The 23,224-nt window shown below is 44.6% G+C and overlaps 1 protein-coding gene and 1 long non-coding RNA gene across 10 annotated transcripts in view; one reads left to right on the forward strand and one right to left on the reverse strand.

Moving 5' to 3' along the window:
• The window catches only part of SPRYD3 (SPRY domain containing 3), a 47,177-nt gene that overhangs the window by 3,781 nt on the left and 20,172 nt on the right, over positions 1-23,224 (reverse strand). For all 8 annotated transcript variants that reach the window (XM_083486718.1, XM_083486713.1, XM_083486712.1 and 5 more), the window contains exons 7-10: positions 14,494-14,643; positions 11,687-11,744; positions 1,881-2,000; positions 774-928 (exon numbers count right to left, since the gene is read on the reverse strand). In XM_083486718.1, coding sequence (XP_083342844.1) covers positions 774-928; positions 1,881-2,000; positions 11,687-11,744; positions 14,494-14,643 — 483 coding nt within the window. The remainder of the gene's footprint in view (positions 1-773; positions 929-1,880; positions 2,001-11,686; positions 11,745-14,493; positions 14,644-23,224) is intronic.
• Positions 2,010-22,410, forward strand: LOC310699158. Of its 2 annotated transcripts, none has more exons than XR_014521947.1 (3): positions 2,010-3,977; positions 13,545-18,519; positions 18,583-22,410. It is a non-coding gene; the product is annotated as an uncharacterized lncRNA (long non-coding RNA). The 2 variants fall into 2 exon arrangements; XR_014521948.1 differs by having other exon boundaries at positions 16,821-18,519.

Genomic DNA, 23,224 nt, shown 5'->3' on the forward strand with positions numbered 1-23,224 from the left:
ATGCGGAAAATAAAAGTCGGAATTATATGCTAAGGGAACCTACATTCTGCAACCAGAATTATTCAAGTCACCAACCAGGGGGAAGGGGTACAACCAGAAGGGTAACGAACATTGGTAATGTGCAAGTTGCAAGGTAGCCTTCCCCAACGAAGTGCCTTCCAAATCTTCCTGGAGTAGAAGCCCCATCATTCCTGAACACGCACTGTGCTGGCTGGAGCTAATGGGAGGTAAAGTTTAAACATCTTGAGGGTGCCCTGTTGGAGAAGGCTGCTGCAAGGGTAGGGATCAACCAATAAACCTGATGCTTGCATTTCCTAAGGCAGGGGTCTGCAACCCGCGGCTCCGGAGCCGCATGTGGCTCTTTTACACCTTTGCCATGGCTCCGGGGCGGATACTAGCGAGGGGAGGAGGCGCATTGTGTGCCCCAACACTCCCCACTGTGGCAGGCGCTGTACTGGCTGTGACGTCGCATGGGGGCGGTGCGTGCGTTAGTCACGCACCGTCCCGACGTCACCTTCCCGGTTTTGCGGCTCCCAGTTTTTTCCCCCTTCAGAAACGGGTCCAAGTGGCTCTTTTTGTCTTAAAGGTTGCAGACCCCTGTCCTCCCTGTCCTAAGGGAACTTAGGCTGCTCTGTTTCTTGCTTCCAAATAGAAGCCATTCTACTTTCTCAAGCACTTCCTGATTTGGGAAAGGGACAGTTCCACTCTTCTAAACGATGTGTTTTAATTCCATTTGATCTTGATAGAAAGAAGTAACTCTTGCTGGCACTTACCACCACTTTCTTGCCTTCATGTTCTTGCTCCATGTCTTCCCCATCCTCTTCCTCCTCCTCCTCCTCTTCAGCTTCCTGGTGCAAGTAAAGGACATTCCTCACGCCTCGCGGTTTGGCCCGGATAGCCACCGTGTCACAGCTGTCATCACTGTCACCTGTAGGGCACCCACACCCCTATATAATTCTTGCCATGAATTCATGCACGCCAGTCAACCACTACAGGAAAATCATTCCAAGGGTAGGCTTGACAGCCACAAAACTGCCTCTGGCTCAGATCTACAGTCACTAAGGAAGCTTCCTCCCTCAAACCCTTTAATGGTAAGCACAGCTTCCCTACCCTGTTCTCTGTCTAGCGCTCCTCTGGCAGTGAAGAACCTTTAGAGCTCTTGCTTCTAGGGAAGAGGGTGGCAGGAACACTAGGCCATCAGAATCCTCAGGGAAGAGGGCAAAGTGAGGCCAACAGCTGAGTTCCAGCTTCAGGAACATGGCAACATTGGTCACCTTGCACAGTAGAAGGACCAGGTGAGGAAAGTACGAAGATACGTTATCACAATGCCACCATGCCGGTTTAATCCAGGCTTGCAAATGAGCCAGCTGCCTTGCCACCAGTGGAACTAAAAATTGCTTCTAAGTAGCCAAAAAGTGAGTCTTGCTGAAGTTAGGTTTTAAAAAACCCACCACCCCAATCTGTACACACACACAAGTTTAGACCATAGATGACCAATATAAACATGCTAAGATTTCAGCTTGCTAACACGTCCTATTTGTCAGAGTGGTGTTATACAATGTACTAGAGAAAATAGATTAGTCCTAACATTACTACTACTACTACTACTACTATTATTACTACTACTACTATACCCCACCCATCTGGCTGGGTTGTCCAAGCCCCTCTGGGCAGCTTCCAACACTTACAAAAACATCAAACATTAAAACTTCCTGATACGGGGCTGCCTTCAGATGTCTCCGAAAAGTTGTCTGCAGAAACTTGCCAATGCAAATCAAGCTCTGTTCACACAAGCATGTTATGACTCAGAGCCATCCACTGTGATGTATTTATTGCTTGCTTTACTTAGTATCATGATTCACCAAGTTCTAGACACTCACCTTCGCTGTCAAGGATGTAGTCACGCGGGAACATGATCCCACAGCCCATAATGTCTCCCTTGTAGCAGCGAGGCCCAAAGGGGTCGCCCACTCCACTCCCATGAAAGATCTTGCCATCATCTGCAAAAGAGAAAAGATGCACCATTGATAAAGTCTAGGAACAAATCTGGAAGAAAATGCTGACCTCAACCAGCACATGAGACTTCTGGGTATTCCTGCCTGCCTCCACAATACCAGCAAAGCAAAATGCTGATGTCTCAAAAGCTCAGGTGGAGATGCCACAGGTATCCCCTAAGCCACACTGTCCAGCCAAGCCATACCTCATCGCTTGAGCTTGGAGGGGGGTGTTACAGAGAGAGCATGTATGTATGAATGAAAGGGAAAAAGAGCATATGTACACACACACACACACACGGGTGAGCAACCTGTGGCCCTCCAGAAGTTATGGGACTCCCAACTCCCATCAGCACCAGCCACTATGTTCCATGGTGAGGGACAATGAAAGTCGATATAAAGGGACTCTGCCTAACTTTCAATTCACTTGGAGGCTTCTCAGTGTTTACTCAGACAAGCTCAAGGATTGCATAACTCTCTTGTTCCCAAGTCTCGGGAGCTCTGCTGAGCTGTGGACTAATAGCTATGGGAGTGCAGTTTTCTGGAACCTGAAACATCAGCCTCAGGGTTTTTATTGTGATTAGTATCCAAAACGTGGCCAAAAATCAGAGAAACACTTAAGATTTTCATGCAATTAGATTAGCTGTTTTAAGAAAGCTTCTCCCACCACAAAAGTCATACAAGTTCAGCTCAGCTCTATTTTCTAGGCCGTTTTATTCCAATGCCATTAAGGATACTGACAGTCAGATGCTAAGTACAAAAGGTGAGAGATTAGGGTGAAAGTTCACCATTTCTACATTAAGCAAGCAACTGGATGGTGACTGAAGAGTGCTGATATGCAATGTGGGGTCTTGTTTGTCATCAGAGATGGGAAATCCTTTCAGCAAGACTGAAACTTCATTTAAACCATGGTCACCTTTGAGACAACAACCCCCCAACTCACTTTATGTTTTTTCAATTTTTCATTTCATGTTTCATGAATTTTACACATTCAAAGGATGAACCAGAGGTAGATGCAAGCTAGAAGTATACACGGTTCTTAACATGATCAGAATTTTCTTGACTCAACTATCAAAAAACCCTAGCATGACATTCATAACTGAGAAATGGTTCCAGGAAGCAATCTGGGATTCCTTGTACATGAAGTCAGGAGTGTATAACTCAGGGTAACAGCCCTGAGGTAGGTTAACGATGAATCATGATTTGTGAAGAGCCTGGCTTCAACTCCTAAAGCACATTTGGCACGATGGCTGAGTATGCCTCCCCAGGGCTTGAAGTGCTAAGAAACTTTCCCATAATGCCTGTTCACCATGCAGTCCCTCCAGGGCCAAACAAACTGGTTCATTCAATCAGGCACACTACCCTGCCAGGCCAGAGAGGGCAAACACACTATTCGACACCCATGATCAAAGACAGGCAAGTTCTGAACCTGGTGGTCCAAACAGTTCCCTGCTTCCGGGCAGACAAGAACAAAAGGGAGAAGGGAAGGGGGGACCCAGACCACTTGAAAGGCCTTGGCACTCACTTTGTCTCTCCACGTTCAGCTATGCAGCGGATGCGGGCGCCCGGAGCAAAAGGCATGTGGCCAAGGTCCTTTGTCTCCATGAAGGAGGGAGGTTTGTTCAGCAAAAGGGCAGTAAATATTTTCCCATGTTGCCAAGGAAACTTTGGGAATAATGTTGTGTAAACATTCCAGAGTGTGTCTAAAATAATGAAGGCCGTCCAGCAAGAGTGCCTTTTAGGGAATCCCCCTCTGCTCAACAGGCACAGGCAAGGAAATCAAAACAGCAGGCTGGAAAGGGAAACGCCTACAGGGCAAAGAAGGATGAGGGATGGCCTTACAGGGGAGGAGGCGGAGGTTGAATGCACCTTCTCTCTCTAATGCTGCTGCCTAAGCACTCCAGGAAGGAGGTGCAGGCTGCCTTCTCTACACAGAATAAAGTAGTGTTAGATGCAACTGGTTCAGAGGACTTCAGGCTGAAGGTGGGAATATTATTTTGAATGCTCCCTCAAACTCCCACAATAACTAGTACAGTCAAACCTCAGTTGTCAAACACAATCCGTTCTGGAAGCCTACTCAGCTTCCGAAATGTTCGAAAACCAAGGTGCGGCTTCCAACTGGCTGCAAGAGCTTCCTGCACTCAAGCGGAAGCCACGTCGGATGTTTCAGCTTCCAAAAAACATTTGAAAACCAGAGCATTTACTTTGGGGTTTTCGGCGTTTGGGAGCCAAAATGTTCCAAAACGGAGGCATTCGGGAGTCAGGACTGTAACCCAGCTCACACTCTGCAGTGCTGCTTTTCTATTTGTGGGGAGCAGTCTTTGTTTGCTTTAACATGGGGAGGAATTTAAACAACATGATCCTCAACGTACCATCTGATATGGCACTGTCCATTCTAACTCCCTATTCTGCCGCATGCATGGATCAGTTCATAATGGCTTAAGTGCACCACCCAAACTGGGACTCGGACTTACACTCATTCCTTACTAAGCTCAATATGTAGTCAATTTTTGTTCTAGGCTACAACTCATAGAAAGTGGAGAGAGAGCTTAACCGATAGTATTAGTTCAGAGGATATTCTGAGACTAACTCAGCGCTGTGAACACAGCACAGTGCTAGAGCAAAAAGGACTGGAAAGGGGCAAAAGCTTTTTGTATTTGCTAAGCCATTCTCAGTTATCATTACATTGAGCAGGAATTTGTAGAGAGGTATCTTGCACTCACATCTATCTCTATTTCCCCTCCCGCTCTTCGAACCGCGTTCAAAGGGCTTCCCAGCATACCAAGATCCCAGTTTATTTTAGGCAAGCTATTTCCCCTAGCAGGGCTCTGGTTATTCAGTAGCAGCAGTGGGATCCATCTCAAAAATCTGACCAGGAATTAGGCGTGAAGTAACAAGGCAGCTGAGATCAGAACCCAAAGACACTGCAGCCAGCAAATTGATTAAGGAAAGGGCAACTGGAGGTAAGGAAGACATGTTCAGCAATGGGTGTGTGGGTGGCTCTCCTGGTCTGCTGACCAGAAGGGTTTGATTGTATATGGCTTCTTAGCCATTCAAGCTGCGAGCCAGTCAGGATATAGGATATCAGGAAAATGGCAGAGAGTTTGGTATAGGGCTGGTCCATGGGCTCTGGTAAACTAACACACTTAATAGATTTTTTTGGGAGGGGAGGCAAGTAAGGGGAGGGAGGAAATGATGGAGGTGTGTTGTTGTTTTTGTTGTTGTTGATGATGATGATGTTATTTTATTTGTACCCCACCCATCTGACTGGGTTGCCCCAGCCACTCTGGGCAGCTTCCAGAGGATACAAAAACATAATAAAACATTAAAAACATCCCTGTAGAGGCTGCCTTCAGATGTCTTCTAAAGGTTGTATAGTTACATATCTCCTTGACATCTGATGGGAGGGTGTTCTACAGGGTGGGTACCACTACCGAGAAGGCCCTCTTGGTAAAATTATGCCTTCCGTGGAGAGAGTATATAGGGAGCTTTTCTCCCTCTTTCATAATAGCAGAACCCAGGAGCATCCAGTGAAGCAGAATTGCTGGATTGAAGCTGAATTGCTGGTGTTCTTTGCAGATAACAGTCAGTCCAGGGCAGCAGAAAAGTTTCAAACTGCTCCTTTACCAAAGCCATCCTATCCCAACTGCATTGAACACGTGGCCTGCATATATATCAATACAGCCTCATGGTGGCCATGAAGTTACAGGGCAAGAGAGTACTGAGGATAGCACCAAACTCAAAATCAGAAGAGGGTGGAGGCAAGCTCAATACAGTAAAAAGTAGTAAAAAGTAGCAAAAAGTAGCAGTTTGTTTAGTATGAATGCCCAATGCAATTCAACTATGGATCATCCTCAAGGCAAATAATTTTCCTATCTTGTTCTGGAAAAAATAGAGAGAGCCTGCTCAATAATATGCTTTGAATACTCTTGGTGTGCTCCTTTATTGTACTAGATACAGAAATAGGGAACCCGTGTCCCTTCAGATGTTGATAAGCTCCAGCTCCCATCAGCCCCAGCCAGCATGGCCAATGGTCAGGAATAATGGAAGCTGTAGTCCAATGGCATCTGGAGGGTCACAAGTTGGCCAGTCCTGCAGTAGCTGAAGACCCAAGAAGACCCTTTACCACACAGAAGGATGAGTGGATTTTATTAATCCAGCCTAGAGATACCTTAGTGCAAACACATTAAGCACTCTTCATGACACAAACTGCTATTTTATCTCGTATGCTTGCCTCCCAACTCTTATGAAGTCTTGGGCCACTCCTCACAAGGCAGCCTGATCACGAATGTTGAAGCTCCCAGGTGTGCCCAAATTCACAGCTCTCACCACCAACTTCAAACCACTTAGACTGAGGAGTGAAATCAAGAGTGCATTGAAAAGGAGAAAACATTCAGTTCAAGGATAAACAGAAGAGATCACAGGCCAAATCTGCGGCAGATGGTCAAGGCTAGAGAAGCTGAGGTGCTTCTGGCTCTCATAGGAAGCAAATCTGCCTCAGCCAGCTGGCCATAGAGTCTGTATCTGAGGAAAAGGCAATCTTTTTACTTTGGTTTATAGCAACAAATCTCAAACTGTGAGAAAGGCTTCTCAAAGAAGTGTGGACAGGGCCGACTTCCGGGGAGGTGCCTCCGGTAATGGCTGAATTCATCTGATCGGGAGGAATTTGCCCCGTGGGAATTTGGGTCTGCACCACCACGGCGAAGGCAGAGACCCGTGAAAATCACAGGCGGGAGAAGCCTGTGAACGTGTATTCGGCGAGCACCTTTTGCGCCTCCCCTACTCGCGGGGAAACCCGGTTTCGGGGATCCGGAGCGATGTGGGGTGAGCGGCGCGGTGCTTCGAATCGTCTGCTTCTTCCACGGAGCGAAGCCGCATAGCTGTTGCCGGAGAGCACTGACCTTTTCCTGTGAACAATTTGACTCTAAAGTAATTACCCATGAGTAGAGCTGAAGTGGGGGAATTGGATTTTTAAACGTTTAATTTGGCATCGAAACGGGGAGGTTCAATACAGGAAGTCCGCCTCCCCTTTTGTAAATAAACTAAAGCAATGAGACTGCAAGCTGAAGTCTTGGAAAGCCTTTTGTAAAAAGACTAAATCTCCATCGGCAAAGAACTAAACCCCCCCCTTAGGAGACAGAAGAAGGGGGGGGAAGTGGTGGACTGAATATGCCTCTAGGAGAGAGTCAAGAGAGTTAAAATACCGCCGCTCAGACCCTGGAAACGGGCTGCTAGCAGGATCGATGTCTTTTGGAATGTTCATTGACAGCGTTTAGAACGTTCATTGACAGGTAGCTAAACAAGAGAATACATTGTTTCTACTGTCTCCGGCTGTTTTTTAAAAGTAACTGAAAATTGAAACTAACTTTGGATTATTGGAACATTGTTTAAAAGAGGACAGTACTGACTAATACAAATAGAAACTGTTTTCCCCTAGTGGAAGCTTTTGAAATTGGTTGCAATTGGTTGAAATTGGTTGAAATTGGGCTAGGGGAATTTCCAACTGCAAGATAAAGAATTGTGAGACTCTGGGATTGACCTTGAATCTCTTAAGTGTTATGGCAAATGGAAAGGAAAAAACAGACGGAATGTCAACAGAAGAGGCCTTAGCGGTCGTATTAGTGAAAATAAACGATTCGCTGGAACAGCTTCACAAGAAAACAGACGTGATAAATGTGAAAGTGGATGCTGCAAATATTAAAATAGACTTAATGGCAGAAAGTTTAAATAACCTGAGACAAAAGGTGAATACCAATACAGAAACCATCCAGAAATTGATACAGGAATCTACTTTGACACAGCAAACTGCGGATGAAGTCAAGGAGAAAACCCTTGCTGCTGAATGTAAAGCAACACAACTGGAGAGAGAGAGAGTCCCATCCATACAAGGACAAATTGATGAACATAAGCTGACATTGGTTATGATTGAACTTAAAGAGAAACAGATGAATTTGAGGATCAGAGCCCTACCTTAAGAAAAGGAAAGCTTGACAGAGTTTCAGGAGGAGACAGGACTAACATCGGTTGAGAAAGAGAGGTATTTGGGGGTTAGTATGACCGCCAAAAATGTGAATCTGTTGAAGGATAACTGTGAAGGACGTTGGATTGAAGAGAAGGGGGATTTGGAAATATGGACAAATCTGAAGTTGTTATTGTTGGGCCGAGTTGCTGTGGTGGGGATGAGGGTTGCTGTGTTGTCGGGGATGTTGCTTTTGTTTCAAACATTGCAAGCTTTGGATGGGATGGATTGTTTCAGGAGGTGGCAGAGGGACGTCTCTAGATTTGTTTGGCAGGGCAGGAAGCCTCGAGTAAAATTTAAGATATTGATGGATGCCAAAGAAGGAGGTGGACTTGCCCTGCCAGACCCCTAAACTTTGTTGTGAACCATCTGCTTTTTGCTGGCTGAGAGAATGATTGCTTCTTGAAAGCACTGAAGTGTTAGATAATGGCAGATGAAGTTGATGGACTATATGGAATTGGTGGAAATGACTGGCAAGATCCGAGACCAGGGAGAAGAGTTGGGGGAAGAAGACTGGAAAAAGTTTAAAGACTATTTATAGAAATATTGTAAAATTATTGAAGGTTAGAAGAATGTTGGAATGAAGTTATATGGCTTTAGTAGAAATGTTATAAGGAATTAAGTATAAATAAATTAACAGAAAATTAAAGGAAAAAATAAGGCAAGAATGTGTTAAGATAATCAGAGGATAGAAAACAGAGGAAGATGGAAAGGAATTGCTGTAACAATTACCGTATTTTTCGCACCATAGGGCGCACCGGACCATAGGGCGCACCTAGTTTTGGGAGGCGGAAAACAAGAAAAAATTATTCTGACTCCAGAAGCCAGAACAGCAAGAGGGATCTGGCTTCTGGGATACCGTGTGGCTGTTCTGGCTTCTGGGGTAACCGCGCCAAGCCTCTTCAGGGCAGCGGGATGAAGGCTCCCCCTGCCCAAAGAGGCTGCGCAAGGCTAAAGCAGAAGCCAGGACAGACGCATCGCTGAAGGGGCACTGCGCCTTCTCTCTCTCTGTGCAGCGCCCCTCCTTCACAGGAAAGGTGCTGCGCAGAGAGGGAGAAGGCGCAGCACCCTTCAGCGAAGCGGGAGGAGGAACAGGAGGAGACCCTTCTGTTCCTCCTCCGGCTTTGCATGACAGGTGCGTCGCTCAAGGGGTGCTGCGCCTTCTCTCTCTCTCTCTCTGCGCAGCGCCTCTCCTTCACAGGGGAGGCGCTGCACAGAGAGGGAGAAGGTGCAGCGCCCTTCAGCGAAGCTGGAGAAGGAACAGAAGGAGTCCCTCCTCGGGCTTCGCTTGATAGGCGCGTTGCTCAAAGGGCGCTGCGCCTTCTCTCTCTCTCTGCGCAGCGCCTCTCCTTCACAGGAGAGGCACTGTGCAGAGAGGGAGAGGGCACAGCGCCCCTTCAGCGAAGCTGGAGAAGGAACAGAAGGAGACCCTTCTGTTCCTCCTCGGGCTTCGCTGGACAGGCGCATCGCTGCGAAGCGGGAGGAGGAACAGGAGGAGACCCTTCTGTTCCTCCTCCGGCTTCGCATGACAGGCGCGTTGCTCAAGGGGCGCTGCGCCTTCTCTCTCTCTCTGCGCAGCGCCTCTCCTTCACAGGAGAGGCGCTGCGCAGAGAGGGAGAAGGCGCAGCGCCCTTCAGCGAAGCTGGAGAAGGAACAGAAGGAGACCCTTCTGTTCCTCCTCCAGCTTCCAGGACAGGCGCGTCGCCGCGAAGCCAAGGAGCCTGCATTCGCTCCATAGGACGCACACACATTTCCCCTTCATTTTTGGAGGGGAAAAAGTGCGTCCTATAGAGAGAAAAATACGGTAATAGAAGTGGAATACAAAAAGGGAGGTGAGAGGAGGTCGTTGGAAATAAGCGAATGAAAGATAAGATATTGAAAATGTTTGAGGTGTTTTTAAATTGTTTTTGTTTGTTTTTGTTTTGTATGCAGTGTTTTTGTATTGTATTTGTATTGTTTTTTTCTTGTTTTTTTGTTTGTAGTGTTGTATTGAAACTGTTCGAAAAGTAATAAATATCATTTTTTTAAAAAAAAGAAGAAGTGTGGACAGTTGCCAGAGGCGCCAATTGTTTATCTGTCTTGTATTCTTTTTATAGTGACGAGCTTTAGCAATATTGTAAGCAAAATTATGTACATTCTACCATCTGTTGCAAGAGCAGGAATCACTAAGTGAAGAATTCAAATTCACAGGAATTGCAGCTTTTCTTTTTTTTAAGTTTCTAGCCCTTCAGCCTGGTGAGATCACACAGGCATGGAAGAATGGAATGGGAATCTGATAAGGTTTTCCAATTGATGGAGCTTCAGTCTCCCACATTTATTTATTTAACAGGATTTCTATACTGCTTAATTGCAAAAACCTCTAAGCAGTTTACATAGCTCTTTGCCTCTTCCCATGAACAGTTTATCCAATCCACTGTTCTGAGTCATATAGGTTCTTTTTTCAGATAATTATTTTCTCATTGAAACCACCGTGTGCAAACATAACACTTAACCATAGTTCATTGCCTGTTAACCCCGGCAAAGATTCCTAATGATAGTGAAATCTCCTACCAAGCTAAGTCCTGCTCATAGAGATCATTTAGATGGAGGGACCACTAAGGCCATCTTGTCACTTTGCAACCAAGAGGCTGTAAAGTTGAGGGAACTACCTTAATCACGGTTTGATCAGTGCAGATGTAATACAATGTCTAGCCCTGGTTTGCAGAATATATTATACAGATGCATGTACTTTTTTACTCTCTGCGATAAATGTATATTGGTCATAGAATTTTGGCTGTAATAAAATGGGAATAATCTTTATTTCTCTATTATTATTTTCTAAGTGCCAAAGGGTCTAGGTACTATACAAGTGCAGAGAGTACACAATCCTGCCTAAAACATAAAGCTCACAGGTCGATAACATTTCCTTCATTCGTCCAACCACCTAGTGATGTGAGTTGCTAGAGAAATGGGTAGCCCATGGGTCACAGCACAGCTGGGATTTGTCCTGCTTAGTGTACTATCCACATATTTCTCAAGCATATTCACATCCTGAAGGGGTACCTTCAAAAGCAGCTGCCAAGATCCCCAAGATGCTCAGTAGTTCCTATTTCATGCTTGTGTGATGCAGAATGTGTATTACACCAAAACCTGGTGGCAACTCAAGTGTTGCACTTTAAAATCCCCAAGCTGCCTAGGGCCTATCTCCTTGTGGCTCTGCCTAGTCTCATAAAACAACCCTCTTTACACTCCTGGATCACTGGGGAGAACCTTCATCTGCAGGTTTCATAGATTCGCTTTCATAGATTCACTTGCTGGCTGTGCAGAACAAAGGCCTCTGAAGTTGTGACACCACATCTCTGGAACTCTCCCACTCATGAGCTTTGCCTTCTTCAATCCTCAATTGCCCTTCAATCAATCAATCAATCAATCAATCAATAGCCAGCAAAGTCTTTTTGAGGAAGGCATGTGGAGAGGAGACAAGATGCTATTTTAAATATGCTGCATTCATAAAATTTTATTGAACTTGTTATTATTGCTGATTTAGACACCTGTTGTTCAGTTTCCTACTTTCAGGAAAATGGAGGAAGGAAATATACCAAATAAAGTATATCAAGAAACACCATTTAGCCACCAAACTGCTCTTCCCACTGTGCCCTAAGCTTGGCCGCTGGTGCTGCAGAACTTCACTCACCTGCATGGTAGGCCACAGATCCCCTGCTCCAGCCAGGATGCCGGTTTTTCGGGTAGTCCTGGAACAAGAGAGAAACAGAGCAGAGCAAATCATGCAGCGTTACAATTTTATCACTGAAGGTTCTTTCAGGAGAAAAATGACAAGCTGTCAATACTGTATTTTAAAAGGGGTTTCCACTTGAAAGGTGCTTGATTCCTGCCTCCCACCCACCGCAGCTGCACAGTTCATAGAATCACAGAATTGGAATGGACCGCGAGGGTCATCTAGTCCAACCCGCTGCAATGCAGGAACCTTTTGCCCAATGTGGGGCTTGAACGCACAACCTTGAGATTAAGAGTCTCATGCTCTACCAAGTGAGCTATCCCAGCTTCAACGTCTTGTTTACTCTCTTCAGCACCAAGATGTGATCACTGAGACAGGGGTCCATGCTGAGTCAAGTTTCCCCAGAGCATTACCTCAGAGGGGCACATCCCAACGCTCTGGGAAACCTTGACTCGGCATGGACAGGGATTAGACCCACAAAGCTTTACTGCCACAAAACTGAGGAGGAAGAAAAGCCCTTACTGGAGTAGGCAAAACTCCCAGTGTTCCAGCCTGCAGGGCATTCGTTAGGGTGACTCAGCAGCACTTTATGGAGTTCCCTGAGCTCAACAACAAGGTAGTGCCTCTCTCACTAGGCTGGAAGGGACAAGAAAAAGACTAAGAAAGGGTTCAAGGAGTCTAAGGAAAAGATGCTGCAAGATCTCCGAATCTAACCACACCATGCCCTTTAATTTAACAAGTATTAGCATTCATTTAACGTGGTTCCTTATCACACTGGAAAGCTTCAGTTGGTACAAAACAAGAGCACTGCAGATATTTCCCGTCAAAGCCCTCATTGACCTGGGACCTGCAGATGATAGCAGACCAACATGCCTTAATTTTATGCCTTTCGTAAGAAATGTATACTTTCTTTTGTGCTCTGCAATTTCAAATGCTAATCTTAGACCTAGCATGTCTTAAGCAGTTCCAGCTCTACAGGAATTAAGGCAGCTAAGGCAAGAGTTATGCCACATCTGCAATAGCTGTGCTTGCAGCTCCAATCAAAAAAGCATCTCTTAAAAAGATGGGAAGCACAAATACACATCATTACATGTGTGTTTTAAGACACAACAGTGTTGGTTAAATGTTGAAACACCTTAATTTTTTGGCAGAAACTGCCACACTGTGTGCCAAGAGAAATAAGCATATCCTTGGAGCTCATAAAATCCAGAAAAGCTGCTGCTGCTGCTGCTGCTGCCGCAGCCCATTGTGTAATTTACTGCTCTGGTCTTCCCACTTCCACTGTAGGCAGATCCTCCCCCATCTGTACTCCTGATGCCCAAAGTGGCAGAATTACCTACGATCAGTGAGCCATGCAGAAATGTATGCATTGGGCTCATCTAAGGCAGGTAATTCTTACTATTTCATGCGCTAAATGCAAAATCTCTCTGGTGAAAATCTGAGGTGCTTCCAATTTTAATTCAGGAAAAAAGAAAGTGCTTTAGCTAACAGAAGTTTGGAAACACTTGTATAAGAAAATGAGTCCTGCACATTACTTTTTAGCCATCACACCCTATTGGTTGAGACTCATAGACTTGGCATGGTAGTCCCTGGGTTCCAGCTGATCTGGAAACAAGTCTCCGACAAAACAGCTTCTGGTGGTCACACAAACACACCCACACCAGATGTAGAATCAATAGATTGTTTAGGGGATAAGTTGTCCTCCTGTAGGGACAGGAACTCAAGGGAGGGTGAAAGGAAGTTGATCCAGTTATTTTTTCTTTTCTTTTTCTTTTTGGATCTTGTATGGCTGCTGGGATTTGCTTGCTCGCTGTAGCAAGATGAGGAAGGAATGGAATGGTGTGGCCTTGAAGGCCAACCCAGCCACGTGAATCCAGACCATGTGTTGAGGCAAACAACAGAACCAGATGGCCACATCAGACAGGAAAGGAAGAGGGACAGACGCCAAACCAGCCCCAAAGAACAATCCTGCCTGCTTCTAATTTGTTATCTGGAATTCAGCAATAAGAGAGCCTGGCTCGGAAAAATCTTTGTAGCTGAAGTTGTGCAGGAGAAAGAAGCATGAAAAGACAGAGAACCCCAAGGCTAGGAGGAACCAAGTAATGATCTAGACCCTTGGGGTTCTCCAAAGCGGATGTCCCATGGCAACACACAAAACTGCCAGGGGCGCCACAAGCACTTGTTTGATATCATGTGGCTTTTTGCACTGAGGAATGGCCCTAAAAGGAGGAGGCTAGCTTAGAGATCTAACTCTTCTCTCATTTATGCAAAGATGAGTTTGCAGGAAAATGTCACCATACCTGTGCAATATGACTATGACACCAAGACTGTGTGAAATGGCTTCTATGTGGCACACCATATTGCATGCATACCGTAATTTCTATCAGCCGCTGTGTCATTCCACCTCACAAAGAAGCCTCAAACAGACCAAGTTAAAGCCAGCGTTCAAGTGCACCCAGTGAGGTATCTGCTTCAGTTTTTTTTTCTAACTTCCAACCATTCTTTGTTTTGCAAAAGACACCAGGCACTGCAGAGCTCTTTCCTGGGACTATGTTAGAACCAATAATTTTTCTAGTGTCATACTGTAACCTCATTCACATAAGACTATGTGCAAGTGGAAATTTCCCATTGAACATGCAAGTAATCATGCATGCTACACCATTCTTAAGCAGTCCCCAGCCAAATGAGATGGCATACTGAGAAGTGCATTTGAAGGGGCTCTATAAGCACACAACACAGCACACTCTTTCCCCCACCAGTTTTACCTTTCGAGCCAAGCCCAGGGCAATGTAGCATTTCTCTCCTGGATCTACGATCTCAACTTCAAAGTAGTGACTCCTGGTACTTAGTGGCTGCCGAGCTTGGGCTAGACCCACGTCAATTATGCTCTTCCCCTTCCCCACGTACTCCAGGAGCTGCAGAGAAAAGGATGACACAATGATCGGCTGTCCAGATCAGACCTGACAGTCCATCAAGCCCAATGTTGTTTTCCAGGAGGATCACAAGCAAGGAATGTTAATACCCATCCACTTGTTAGTTAGCACCCTCCACTCCAATCATTTGGCAGATTCTGATGTTGCCTTAAAAAGGGTGGGGGAATGCAGTGAAAATCTGCACTTTTCATTTCTGGGAACAGAAACCACATTTTCACAGCTGATGATAATCATCCTGAATATAGCATCATGTTTCCAAACAATTATCATGGATACACGAAAAGAATAACAAAAGGGGTGTCATTCAGCTAAGCTAATTCCACAGAACGGAGAAAGGAATGCAAGTTGGTCGGCAATGGAGAGAGAACTATGAGGAGCACAAGTTACTGGTTGAATGGCTGCATGACAGATAGCTAGTTGGTGTGCCTTTAAAACATGTACAAGCAGTTAAAGACAAACTAATGTGTGAAACCATGATATGGAAAATCCTATCCCTGCATATACTGTATATCCATTTCTGTGCATAAGCACCTTAAACATGCAAGACCACTTTTCTTCAACAAGTTGAAATATATCCAGATGAGGCAGCCTTTTTTTCCTCCTCAAATTTTAGACATATGAACAACAAATGGATTTTAATTCTACATTGTAGCTGTTTTAATTGTGGTACTTTTTATAAACTGCCCTGCTGAAGAGTGGGATATTAGTACAAACAAACAAACAAACAAACAAACAAACAATAAATAAATAAATAAAGTGGGAGTCCAAGACATGCAGTTGGCAAACATCCTCATCTTATTTTGCAAGTCTCCAGTATTCAAGGTATTTCAGTACTTTAGGAGATCAACATTAAAGAAAAACACTGAAATGTTTTTAATACAGAAAACATACAATTATGTTTATAGCCACAAAGATATTCCATTGTTCATAAATCTGGAAATCCAGCAATACCCCACCCTGAATCTGGAATTACAGGTGGAAAAAAATCAAGGATGAATGGAATCATTTTGAAAACAAAGATATACCATAAGGAAGCAATGCCATGAGCAGCAAAATTGTGAAATTAGATAACATAAGGAAAATAAATCATTATGCATTCCTTATTTTAGCATATTGAGCTAGAGAACTAACATTGTTATTTAACATATACAGATACAGTAAAAGCAAACCATATTTTAATAAACAAGACCACCTTCTCCCTTCTTTTTCTACCCAAACCTTGTCTGCCAGGTACATTTCAAACTTTCGTACACCAGTTTTCAAAGCAGAGTCTTCTGCACAGGTTTCAAAAGTGCTACAAGTGCTAAAAGGGAAGAACTTTTTTCACATATCTTCTCATTTTGCATAATTTATTCTGCATGTGCAGTGAGCGGCAAGGAGGCAAGATGAGCAGTGAAGATCGTGCTCAGTTGCCTCCAGTGTTCCTCTACCACTTCAATTTTTAGCAGAGAAGGAAACAAAGAGTTGAACTGAGAAAATATATGGTTGCACTGAATTCCAGGATATCATGCACCCCCTGGTATAATTGACACTGCCAGATGTTCCATCATCGAGCTAACACTGTTCTACTAGGAGTTCTATAGCTGTAGTTGCAGCAATGATGTGATCAACAGCTACTGCAAACTTGCATGAAGGATCTTAGTCCCAGTATCTTAGTCCCAAGGGCATGGGTGTGCATGCACACAGACACCCCTCGTGAAGCACAACCACATATTGAACTAATGTTTCCTGGCTCCTACAGCCCTGTGGAAAAACAGACCATTGACCCTTTCCACTAGCTTTCTGCACTGCTGCCATAGGATTCCAAGAAGCACTCATCCATCTAAGCACAAAGCAAACATTTCAAGCAGCTAGAACAGGAAGCAGCTCGACATAAGGAGTGACCTACTCTGACAACGATCTATCCTGGAGGAAGAACAACTCTTAAATGTGATGTTCTTGTGCAAGTTTCAGATGATGTTATTGTTATTAGTAGTTTTATTGAAGGTGGCTTTATGTACAATTTAAATAAAACAATTTAACAATAAAAAGAGATGCCAAAACCAGACTGGGGGAGTGAGAATTCAAATGAGAGGGATGGGAAGCACAGGAAATTCAACCTTGGTCTGACTTGGCTATTGATCCTGAACTAATGTTCTTGTTCTACATTTCCCTTCCAGATGGTACATATTACTGAGTGATTGGGAAAGTGCCTCTTATGGATGCATCTTGTCTGGATTAAATACAAGCATCTAGCTTATTCCTTCATCTATACATGACTAGTCTTAACTGCTGGTGCTGACTTCTCTTCAAGCCAGTGGACAATTTTAGGGTGCTATTCAGCTTTCTGGGCAAGTGACTAGCACTGCACATATGAACTGCATTTGGAGACCATGTTTAGCTCCATGTCCCAATAATACAGCTAGTATACTGGTAGTGAGGTTTTTAGTACAATAGTCATTCTTATGCATACATCTCCCTATAGAAGGGGGGACGCGGGTGGTGCTGTGGGTTAAACCCCAGAGCCTAGGACTTGCAGATCAGAAGGTCGGCGGTTCAAATCCCCGCAATGGGGTGAGCTACCGTTGCTCGGTCCCTGCTCCTGCCAACCTAGCAGTTCGAAAGCAAGTCAAAGTGCAAGCAGATAAATAGGTCCTGCTCTGGCAGGAAGGTAGACGGCATTTCCGTGTGCTGCTCTGGTTCGCCAGAAGCGGCTTAGTCATGCTGGCCACATGACCCGGAAGCTGTACGCCGACTCCCTCAGCCAATAAAACGAGATGAGCGCTGCAACCCCAAAGTTGGCCACAACTGGACCTAATGGTCAGGGGTCCCTTTACCTTTACCCTATAGAACAGAGGTAGCCAATGTGGTGTCCTCAAGATGTTGTTAGACTACAGCTCCAAACATCCCTGACTATCGGCTAAGTCTTTAGGGTCATCCTAAAAACCATGTTTCAGTTCTGGATCTAGGTATGTAATGCAAATAAAGGTGAACTTATTTTCTGCCCTTTAAATTATACTTCAAAATCTGCCCCAGTGGCAGGCCATCTACCATTCCATAATGGGCCAGCCCCAAATCAATCAATGAGAAAGTACATGGGACCATTGGTCTGCTGAAACTAAGCAGGTCTGATCTCGAGAACCATATGTATGTCACTTTAAGTTCCTTGGCAAGATGAAAAGGCGGGATATAAATTTGAGAAAATAAGTAAGATGACCAACTAGGGCAGGAACAGGCATATATCCAGGAGCCCCTTTGGCTATAGGCAAAAGAGCAGACAAACAGGGTAAATATGCAAGGTGTGTTTACACCTAGCCCTGATGAATCACTTGCCTTTAGAAAGCACCTTAATCCCCTTTTAATGGCAGGCCTTTTAAGAACTTCATTCAGTCATCAAAAGTACAGAAGGCCTGAAACAGGAACAGGCTTGGGCCAGGCAGCCCCACCCCACCTGATCTTCATGGCCCCAAGCTTCTATTTTGTGCTGCCCTGCCACCCTAGCGCTGTGCTGAAATATGTCATCCAGTTTCTCAAAGGTTTTCTTCCCTTGCAAAAGAGGCTTCAGCTTTTTTCTGCCTCATTCTCAGGACACTTCAGAATTTCTTTAGGATTTTGGTGGGAGTGCAGTCTTAAGCTTATTGTTGTGAGGTGGCCAAGACTGGGGTGGGGTGGGGGTATTTCTTCCCAGTAAACAATTATCCAGCACTCTGTATCCCCCCTGACTGGCTGTGCTTTCTCTCATCTGAAAAAGCCCTGGGGCAGGCAGGAGTTACCTGATGAGGGCTTTCCCTGGGCCTTAACTGAAGCACAGGCATTTGAGAAGCTTGCCAGGTGCAGAATACGGTAGAGATGATTTGTAGAATGAAATAAATTTGTTTAGTCGTGTCCGACTCTTCATGACCCCATGGACCAGAGCATGCCAGAATGAAATAAATGGCACAGATGAAAACCTGTTGTACACCTCATGTTTGACTGTTTCTGAGTTTAGATAACAAATGGAGTACCGCAATGCTCTCTACATGAGGTGTCCCTTGAAGACACCTTATACTCTGGAAGCTGCAGCTAGAGCAGAATGTGGCTTAGCAGCTGCTGAGTGGAGCAGCTTAAAATGCTGCAAACTACTGAGCCCTTTCAAGGTGTTGGTCTTCATGTTTAAAGTTCTAAACTGCATGTGCCCAAGTACTTAAAGAGGAGCCTCTTCCAGTACTAGGAATCCTGTACCTTCAGATCTGTGATGGAGGCCCTGTTCATGGTACAGCTAGTAGGCACAGGACAGAGTCTTCTTTGTGGTGGCTCCTGAGTTGTGGAACTCCCTCCCATAAAAGTCCATCTCCCACTCAACCTGTCACTAATCAAACATATTTTTGAGACACACCTTTCTAGAAGGGGGTTGTTATCAATCTGATATCCCTTACCTGCTGTAGCTATCCAAGAATTTTTAGTGATATATTACTGTTATTGTTGTTTAAAGTTGTTCTGATTTATTATAATGATTGTATTTGTATTTTATTATATGCCATCCTGGGCTCCTTTCAGAAGGAAGGGCAGGATACAAATAACAACAATCCTACTGGTACTGTTGATACAGTCACTGCATATGTTTCTGGAAGCGGGAAGGAAAAATGACCTGGTGTCAAAACATACTATATGAAGCGGACCTGGACAGAGACATGGGCTGATAAGGTGCCCTTCTCACAGAGAAACCTATGAAGATGAATAGCGTCTCCACAAATGTGACATGCAAGTATAGAATTTTGAACCTGACACAAGATGAAACATCCTGGGAGTCTGAGTTTTTATCTTATTTTATTTTTAAAAAACGTTTCTAGCCCCTATCATGTTGAAAATAAAACTTTAGACCATATAAAGGCAATGTCTGTTGTCATGAGGTGTGTTTTGAAGAGGTGAAGTGATTCAGCCTCTGTATAGTTTCCCTTCTTTCATTATAACCAGAATGGAAATTGTACCAAATCAGCCAGAAAACTGAGAATTTGCATAGTCTGTTCAGGTCACAGAACTTCACTTTCCTGGCAGGTTTAAGGATTTTTTCCTGAAAAACAGGATTCTAAAAAGGCATCCGGGGTGAAGGATTTCATTAATATTTCAAGAAAACATATGAAAGAGCCAGCAAGTTCCCAGCGGCCTGAAGAAGAACAGACTGTTAAGCAACACTGTCATGCCTTTCATAGCAGCACAATAAGCAGAAGTTCACTAGGCAATGTTTTCCAGTCTTCTTTTCCTCATGAAAAGCTGCACCTGTAAATTATTTGTCATGCAGCTGTTAAAGGCGCAGATATAAGCTCCCTAGAAAAAAAGGGTGGCAATTCCACCAAAAACGGCCAGCTGCCACCTTGGTGCAACAGGCCAGCACAAAGCCTGGATGGTGACTGGCCCTTTAGGAAACAGTTTCCATGCTGGCTTTCCTGAAAAGACTAACCGAATGCCTGAGGCTGCTGACTTCTGCCCTCAAGGTCTGGTAATGTTGACTTTTACCTCAGGGCTTACTTGCTGGGGACAGAAAACTCAGGCTCATGAAAAGAACTAATGCTGCTGGATTTCTTCAGTCAGAAACACACTGAAGTGGGACGTAATGCAATATACAGGAGAAAATGCTTTTTTAAAAATCCAGAGGAAATTCCTAGCTGAGAATAGTGTTGTTCAATGACCCCACCAAGTACAAATTCAAAAGCTAGTTAACCAAAAAAAAGGGGGAAAGGAAAGAAAAAAGAGACAGACTTCTAATACTACAGGAGGGTGACCATAGGAAAATAGATGGCCTCGGGCTACTGCGACTCAGACATCCAAAATTCCAAGACAGCCAGTTTTGAAAAAACAGACACACACTCACTTTCAAGAGACGCACAGCAAATCCAGGGCTACCTCCCACTCTGCCAGCGTGCCGAAAACCCACGCCCAGCCTTTGAAGAGTGGGCTTTTAATAAACAAAATATTAAATTGTCCAAAGGAAGAATGCAAGTTATGCGTTTTATTTTTCCATCAGGCCAGGGAAAGAGCCAGGAAAGAGAGGGAGTTTATGTGGGTGAATCTGGCACTGCAATTCAAAGGACAGAAAGAGGAAAGAGGTTGTCCTGGAAGGATCCAGCAGTCCTCAACCCGTTTGGCTGGGTCCAAGCACAGGATAAGCAGTTCTGTGTATCTTTTGAAAGTTCAGGGCTTCATCTCAGAGGACTGCTTCACACACTAGAACAATAGGAAAGGAACGCTTCTGCAAATCACTTCTGTGGTCTGAAAATGTCTCATCTAAACACCCTTAACTAATTCCAAATCACCATAAGCAATATATGCTTTTGGTGTTGCTCCGCAATCAGGATGATGTGGGTTTATACATTGCTAAAGCTGCATTGTGGGAAGTTTCCATGGATGGTTTTTGTCTATCCAGGATCAGAGTGGAGAATTCTCCCACAGCCTAGAATGGCTAACAATTCTTCCACCTATGCTCAATTCTTCCCCCCCTCATACATTTCTCAGCTAAAAATAGAAGTACAATTATCTGAGGGCACATGAGATACCTTCCCCTTAAATCAACAGTGCAAAGGCTATGTAAGTACCAGAATACAGCATTTTGGGGGAGAGTTCTGCAGTCACAAAAAATTAAGCTTACTCAGAAGAAAAGGCAATCATCCATTTTAACCATGAAAAGGGAACCTAAATCTTGAATGGCAGAAGACCCTAGGAGTGAAAACAGCTGCATAAAGTGGGGAAAGGCAAGGGATGGTTGGCTTCCCTGTTCTTGCAGGGAGCGGGGGAGCTGTCTGGGTCAGGGAAGGTCCACATCTCAGACTGGGACAGGGGATAGGCATGTAGAAAACAAGGGCTTATGTAAGGCCTCTGTGGGCAATGGCTTCCATTTCAGGCATAGGGTTAAGAATGTGCAAACAACTCTGCTGGATCATACCACAGGTCCACCTAAGTCCAACATTCTTTCTCCCAGCCAAATATCTTTGAGAAGCTCAGACTGGGGCATAATGGAAATATAGTGGCACTCTGTCTGTTCCTAGTATCTGGTAAGTTGAGGATATACTAGTTCTGAACATGGGAGGATCCGTTATTAACCACTCCAACCACTTGTGAAGCTACACACAAAAAGGATTTGTTGAGCCATCAGAGGCCTGTCTCTCCTTTAACACTTAGCCCAAAGTTGCACCTCCACCAGACTCACAATTATGAAAAAGAAATTCCACCCAGAGCCCTTCCTGATGGCATTTTACTTCAGACCATAGTTTATAAGGGGAAGCTTCCAGCAGATGAAGGCAACAACATGTTGGCCAAGCAATGAGAGCATCCAAGACAAACAGGTGAACCTCTTAGATAAGCAGATGTAGGCCCCGCTCTTTCTGCTGGTCACATGAGCCGTATGCTCAGCCAACAACAGCTGAAGGAACTTAAAACTGGTAGCACATTCCAGATTTAGGCAGAGCAGAGTCTACAGGGCAGGCTGAGAAAAATTCGTCCTTAATGAACCCCAAGTTAATTCCAGCAAAGGCCATTTTGTGGTGGGGTAGATGGAAGCAAGGAATCCTGAATAAGACAGGCCCAGCTCTAAGCCAATGCACCATATATTATGGTGTTGCTGAATGGAGAGTCTTTCATAATCAAATATACAGAGTTTGGAGTTGCACTTAACTGTTTAAAGCCAACTTACCATCTCCATAGTCCTGACCCTCCATATCAAGACCACTGATCTGGGCCATCTGCGCAACAAATGTAAGCTTGTGACGCTTATTCTGCTGGGTCACCTAGGTGAATCCAGTTATTATTCCAGATTAGAATTTTTAGAAGTATGGGTATGCTAAAGCACCGATGACAGAGGAGAAGAGCACAACACTTTCTGTGCCTGCTCTCATGAATGCCAACAACTTTCCCCACTGCAATTCCTGGCACAGGTGGTGCTCTGCCAAATAATGCAGTGTGCATCCGCAGTCACATGTTTGCTTTAAATATTATATTGCTTAATCTTTTATTCTGTGTGTGTGAACATTTGACATTTTCAATCACAGGATTTTGTTTTTGTTTTTTACTTCCTTGAGTCAGTTTAGCCAACAATAGTGGGAAAACCAGAATGCTGGTGATATTAGAGTTGTTACACTGAAGGTCAAAGGGCCTGGGGAACCCTGTCAAAAGGTCCAGTGCATATCGGACCAAAAATTGTCCTGACGCTAGTCTTTCTTCTGGAGACACATTTTATTTTTTAAAAAAGCAACTGAGTAATAACTCTAAAGGCAAATGGATCACTGAATTATTTTGTAGTACCAGGCTCCTCAAAAGTACAGTTGTGCCTCGCAAGACGAAAATAATCCGTTCCGCGAGTCTCTTCGTCTAGCGGTATTTTCGTCTTGCGAAGCAACTCTATTAGCGGCTTAGCGGATTAGCGCTATAAGCGGTTTAGCGGCTATTAAAGGCTTAGCGGCTTAGCGGCTAAAAGGCTATTAGCGACTTAGCGGCTTAGAAAAAGGGGGGGGGCGAAAAAAATCGGAACACTTGCAAGACGTTTTCGTCTTGCGAAGCAAGCCCATAGGGAAATTCGTCTTGCGAAGCAGCTCAAAACGGAAAACCCTTTCGTCTA

The sequence above is a fragment of the Podarcis liolepis genome (assembly GCF_965112155.1).
Source record: "Podarcis liolepis genome assembly, chromosome: 2".
Lineage (NCBI taxonomy): Eukaryota > Metazoa > Chordata > Lepidosauria > Squamata > Lacertidae > Podarcis > Podarcis liolepis.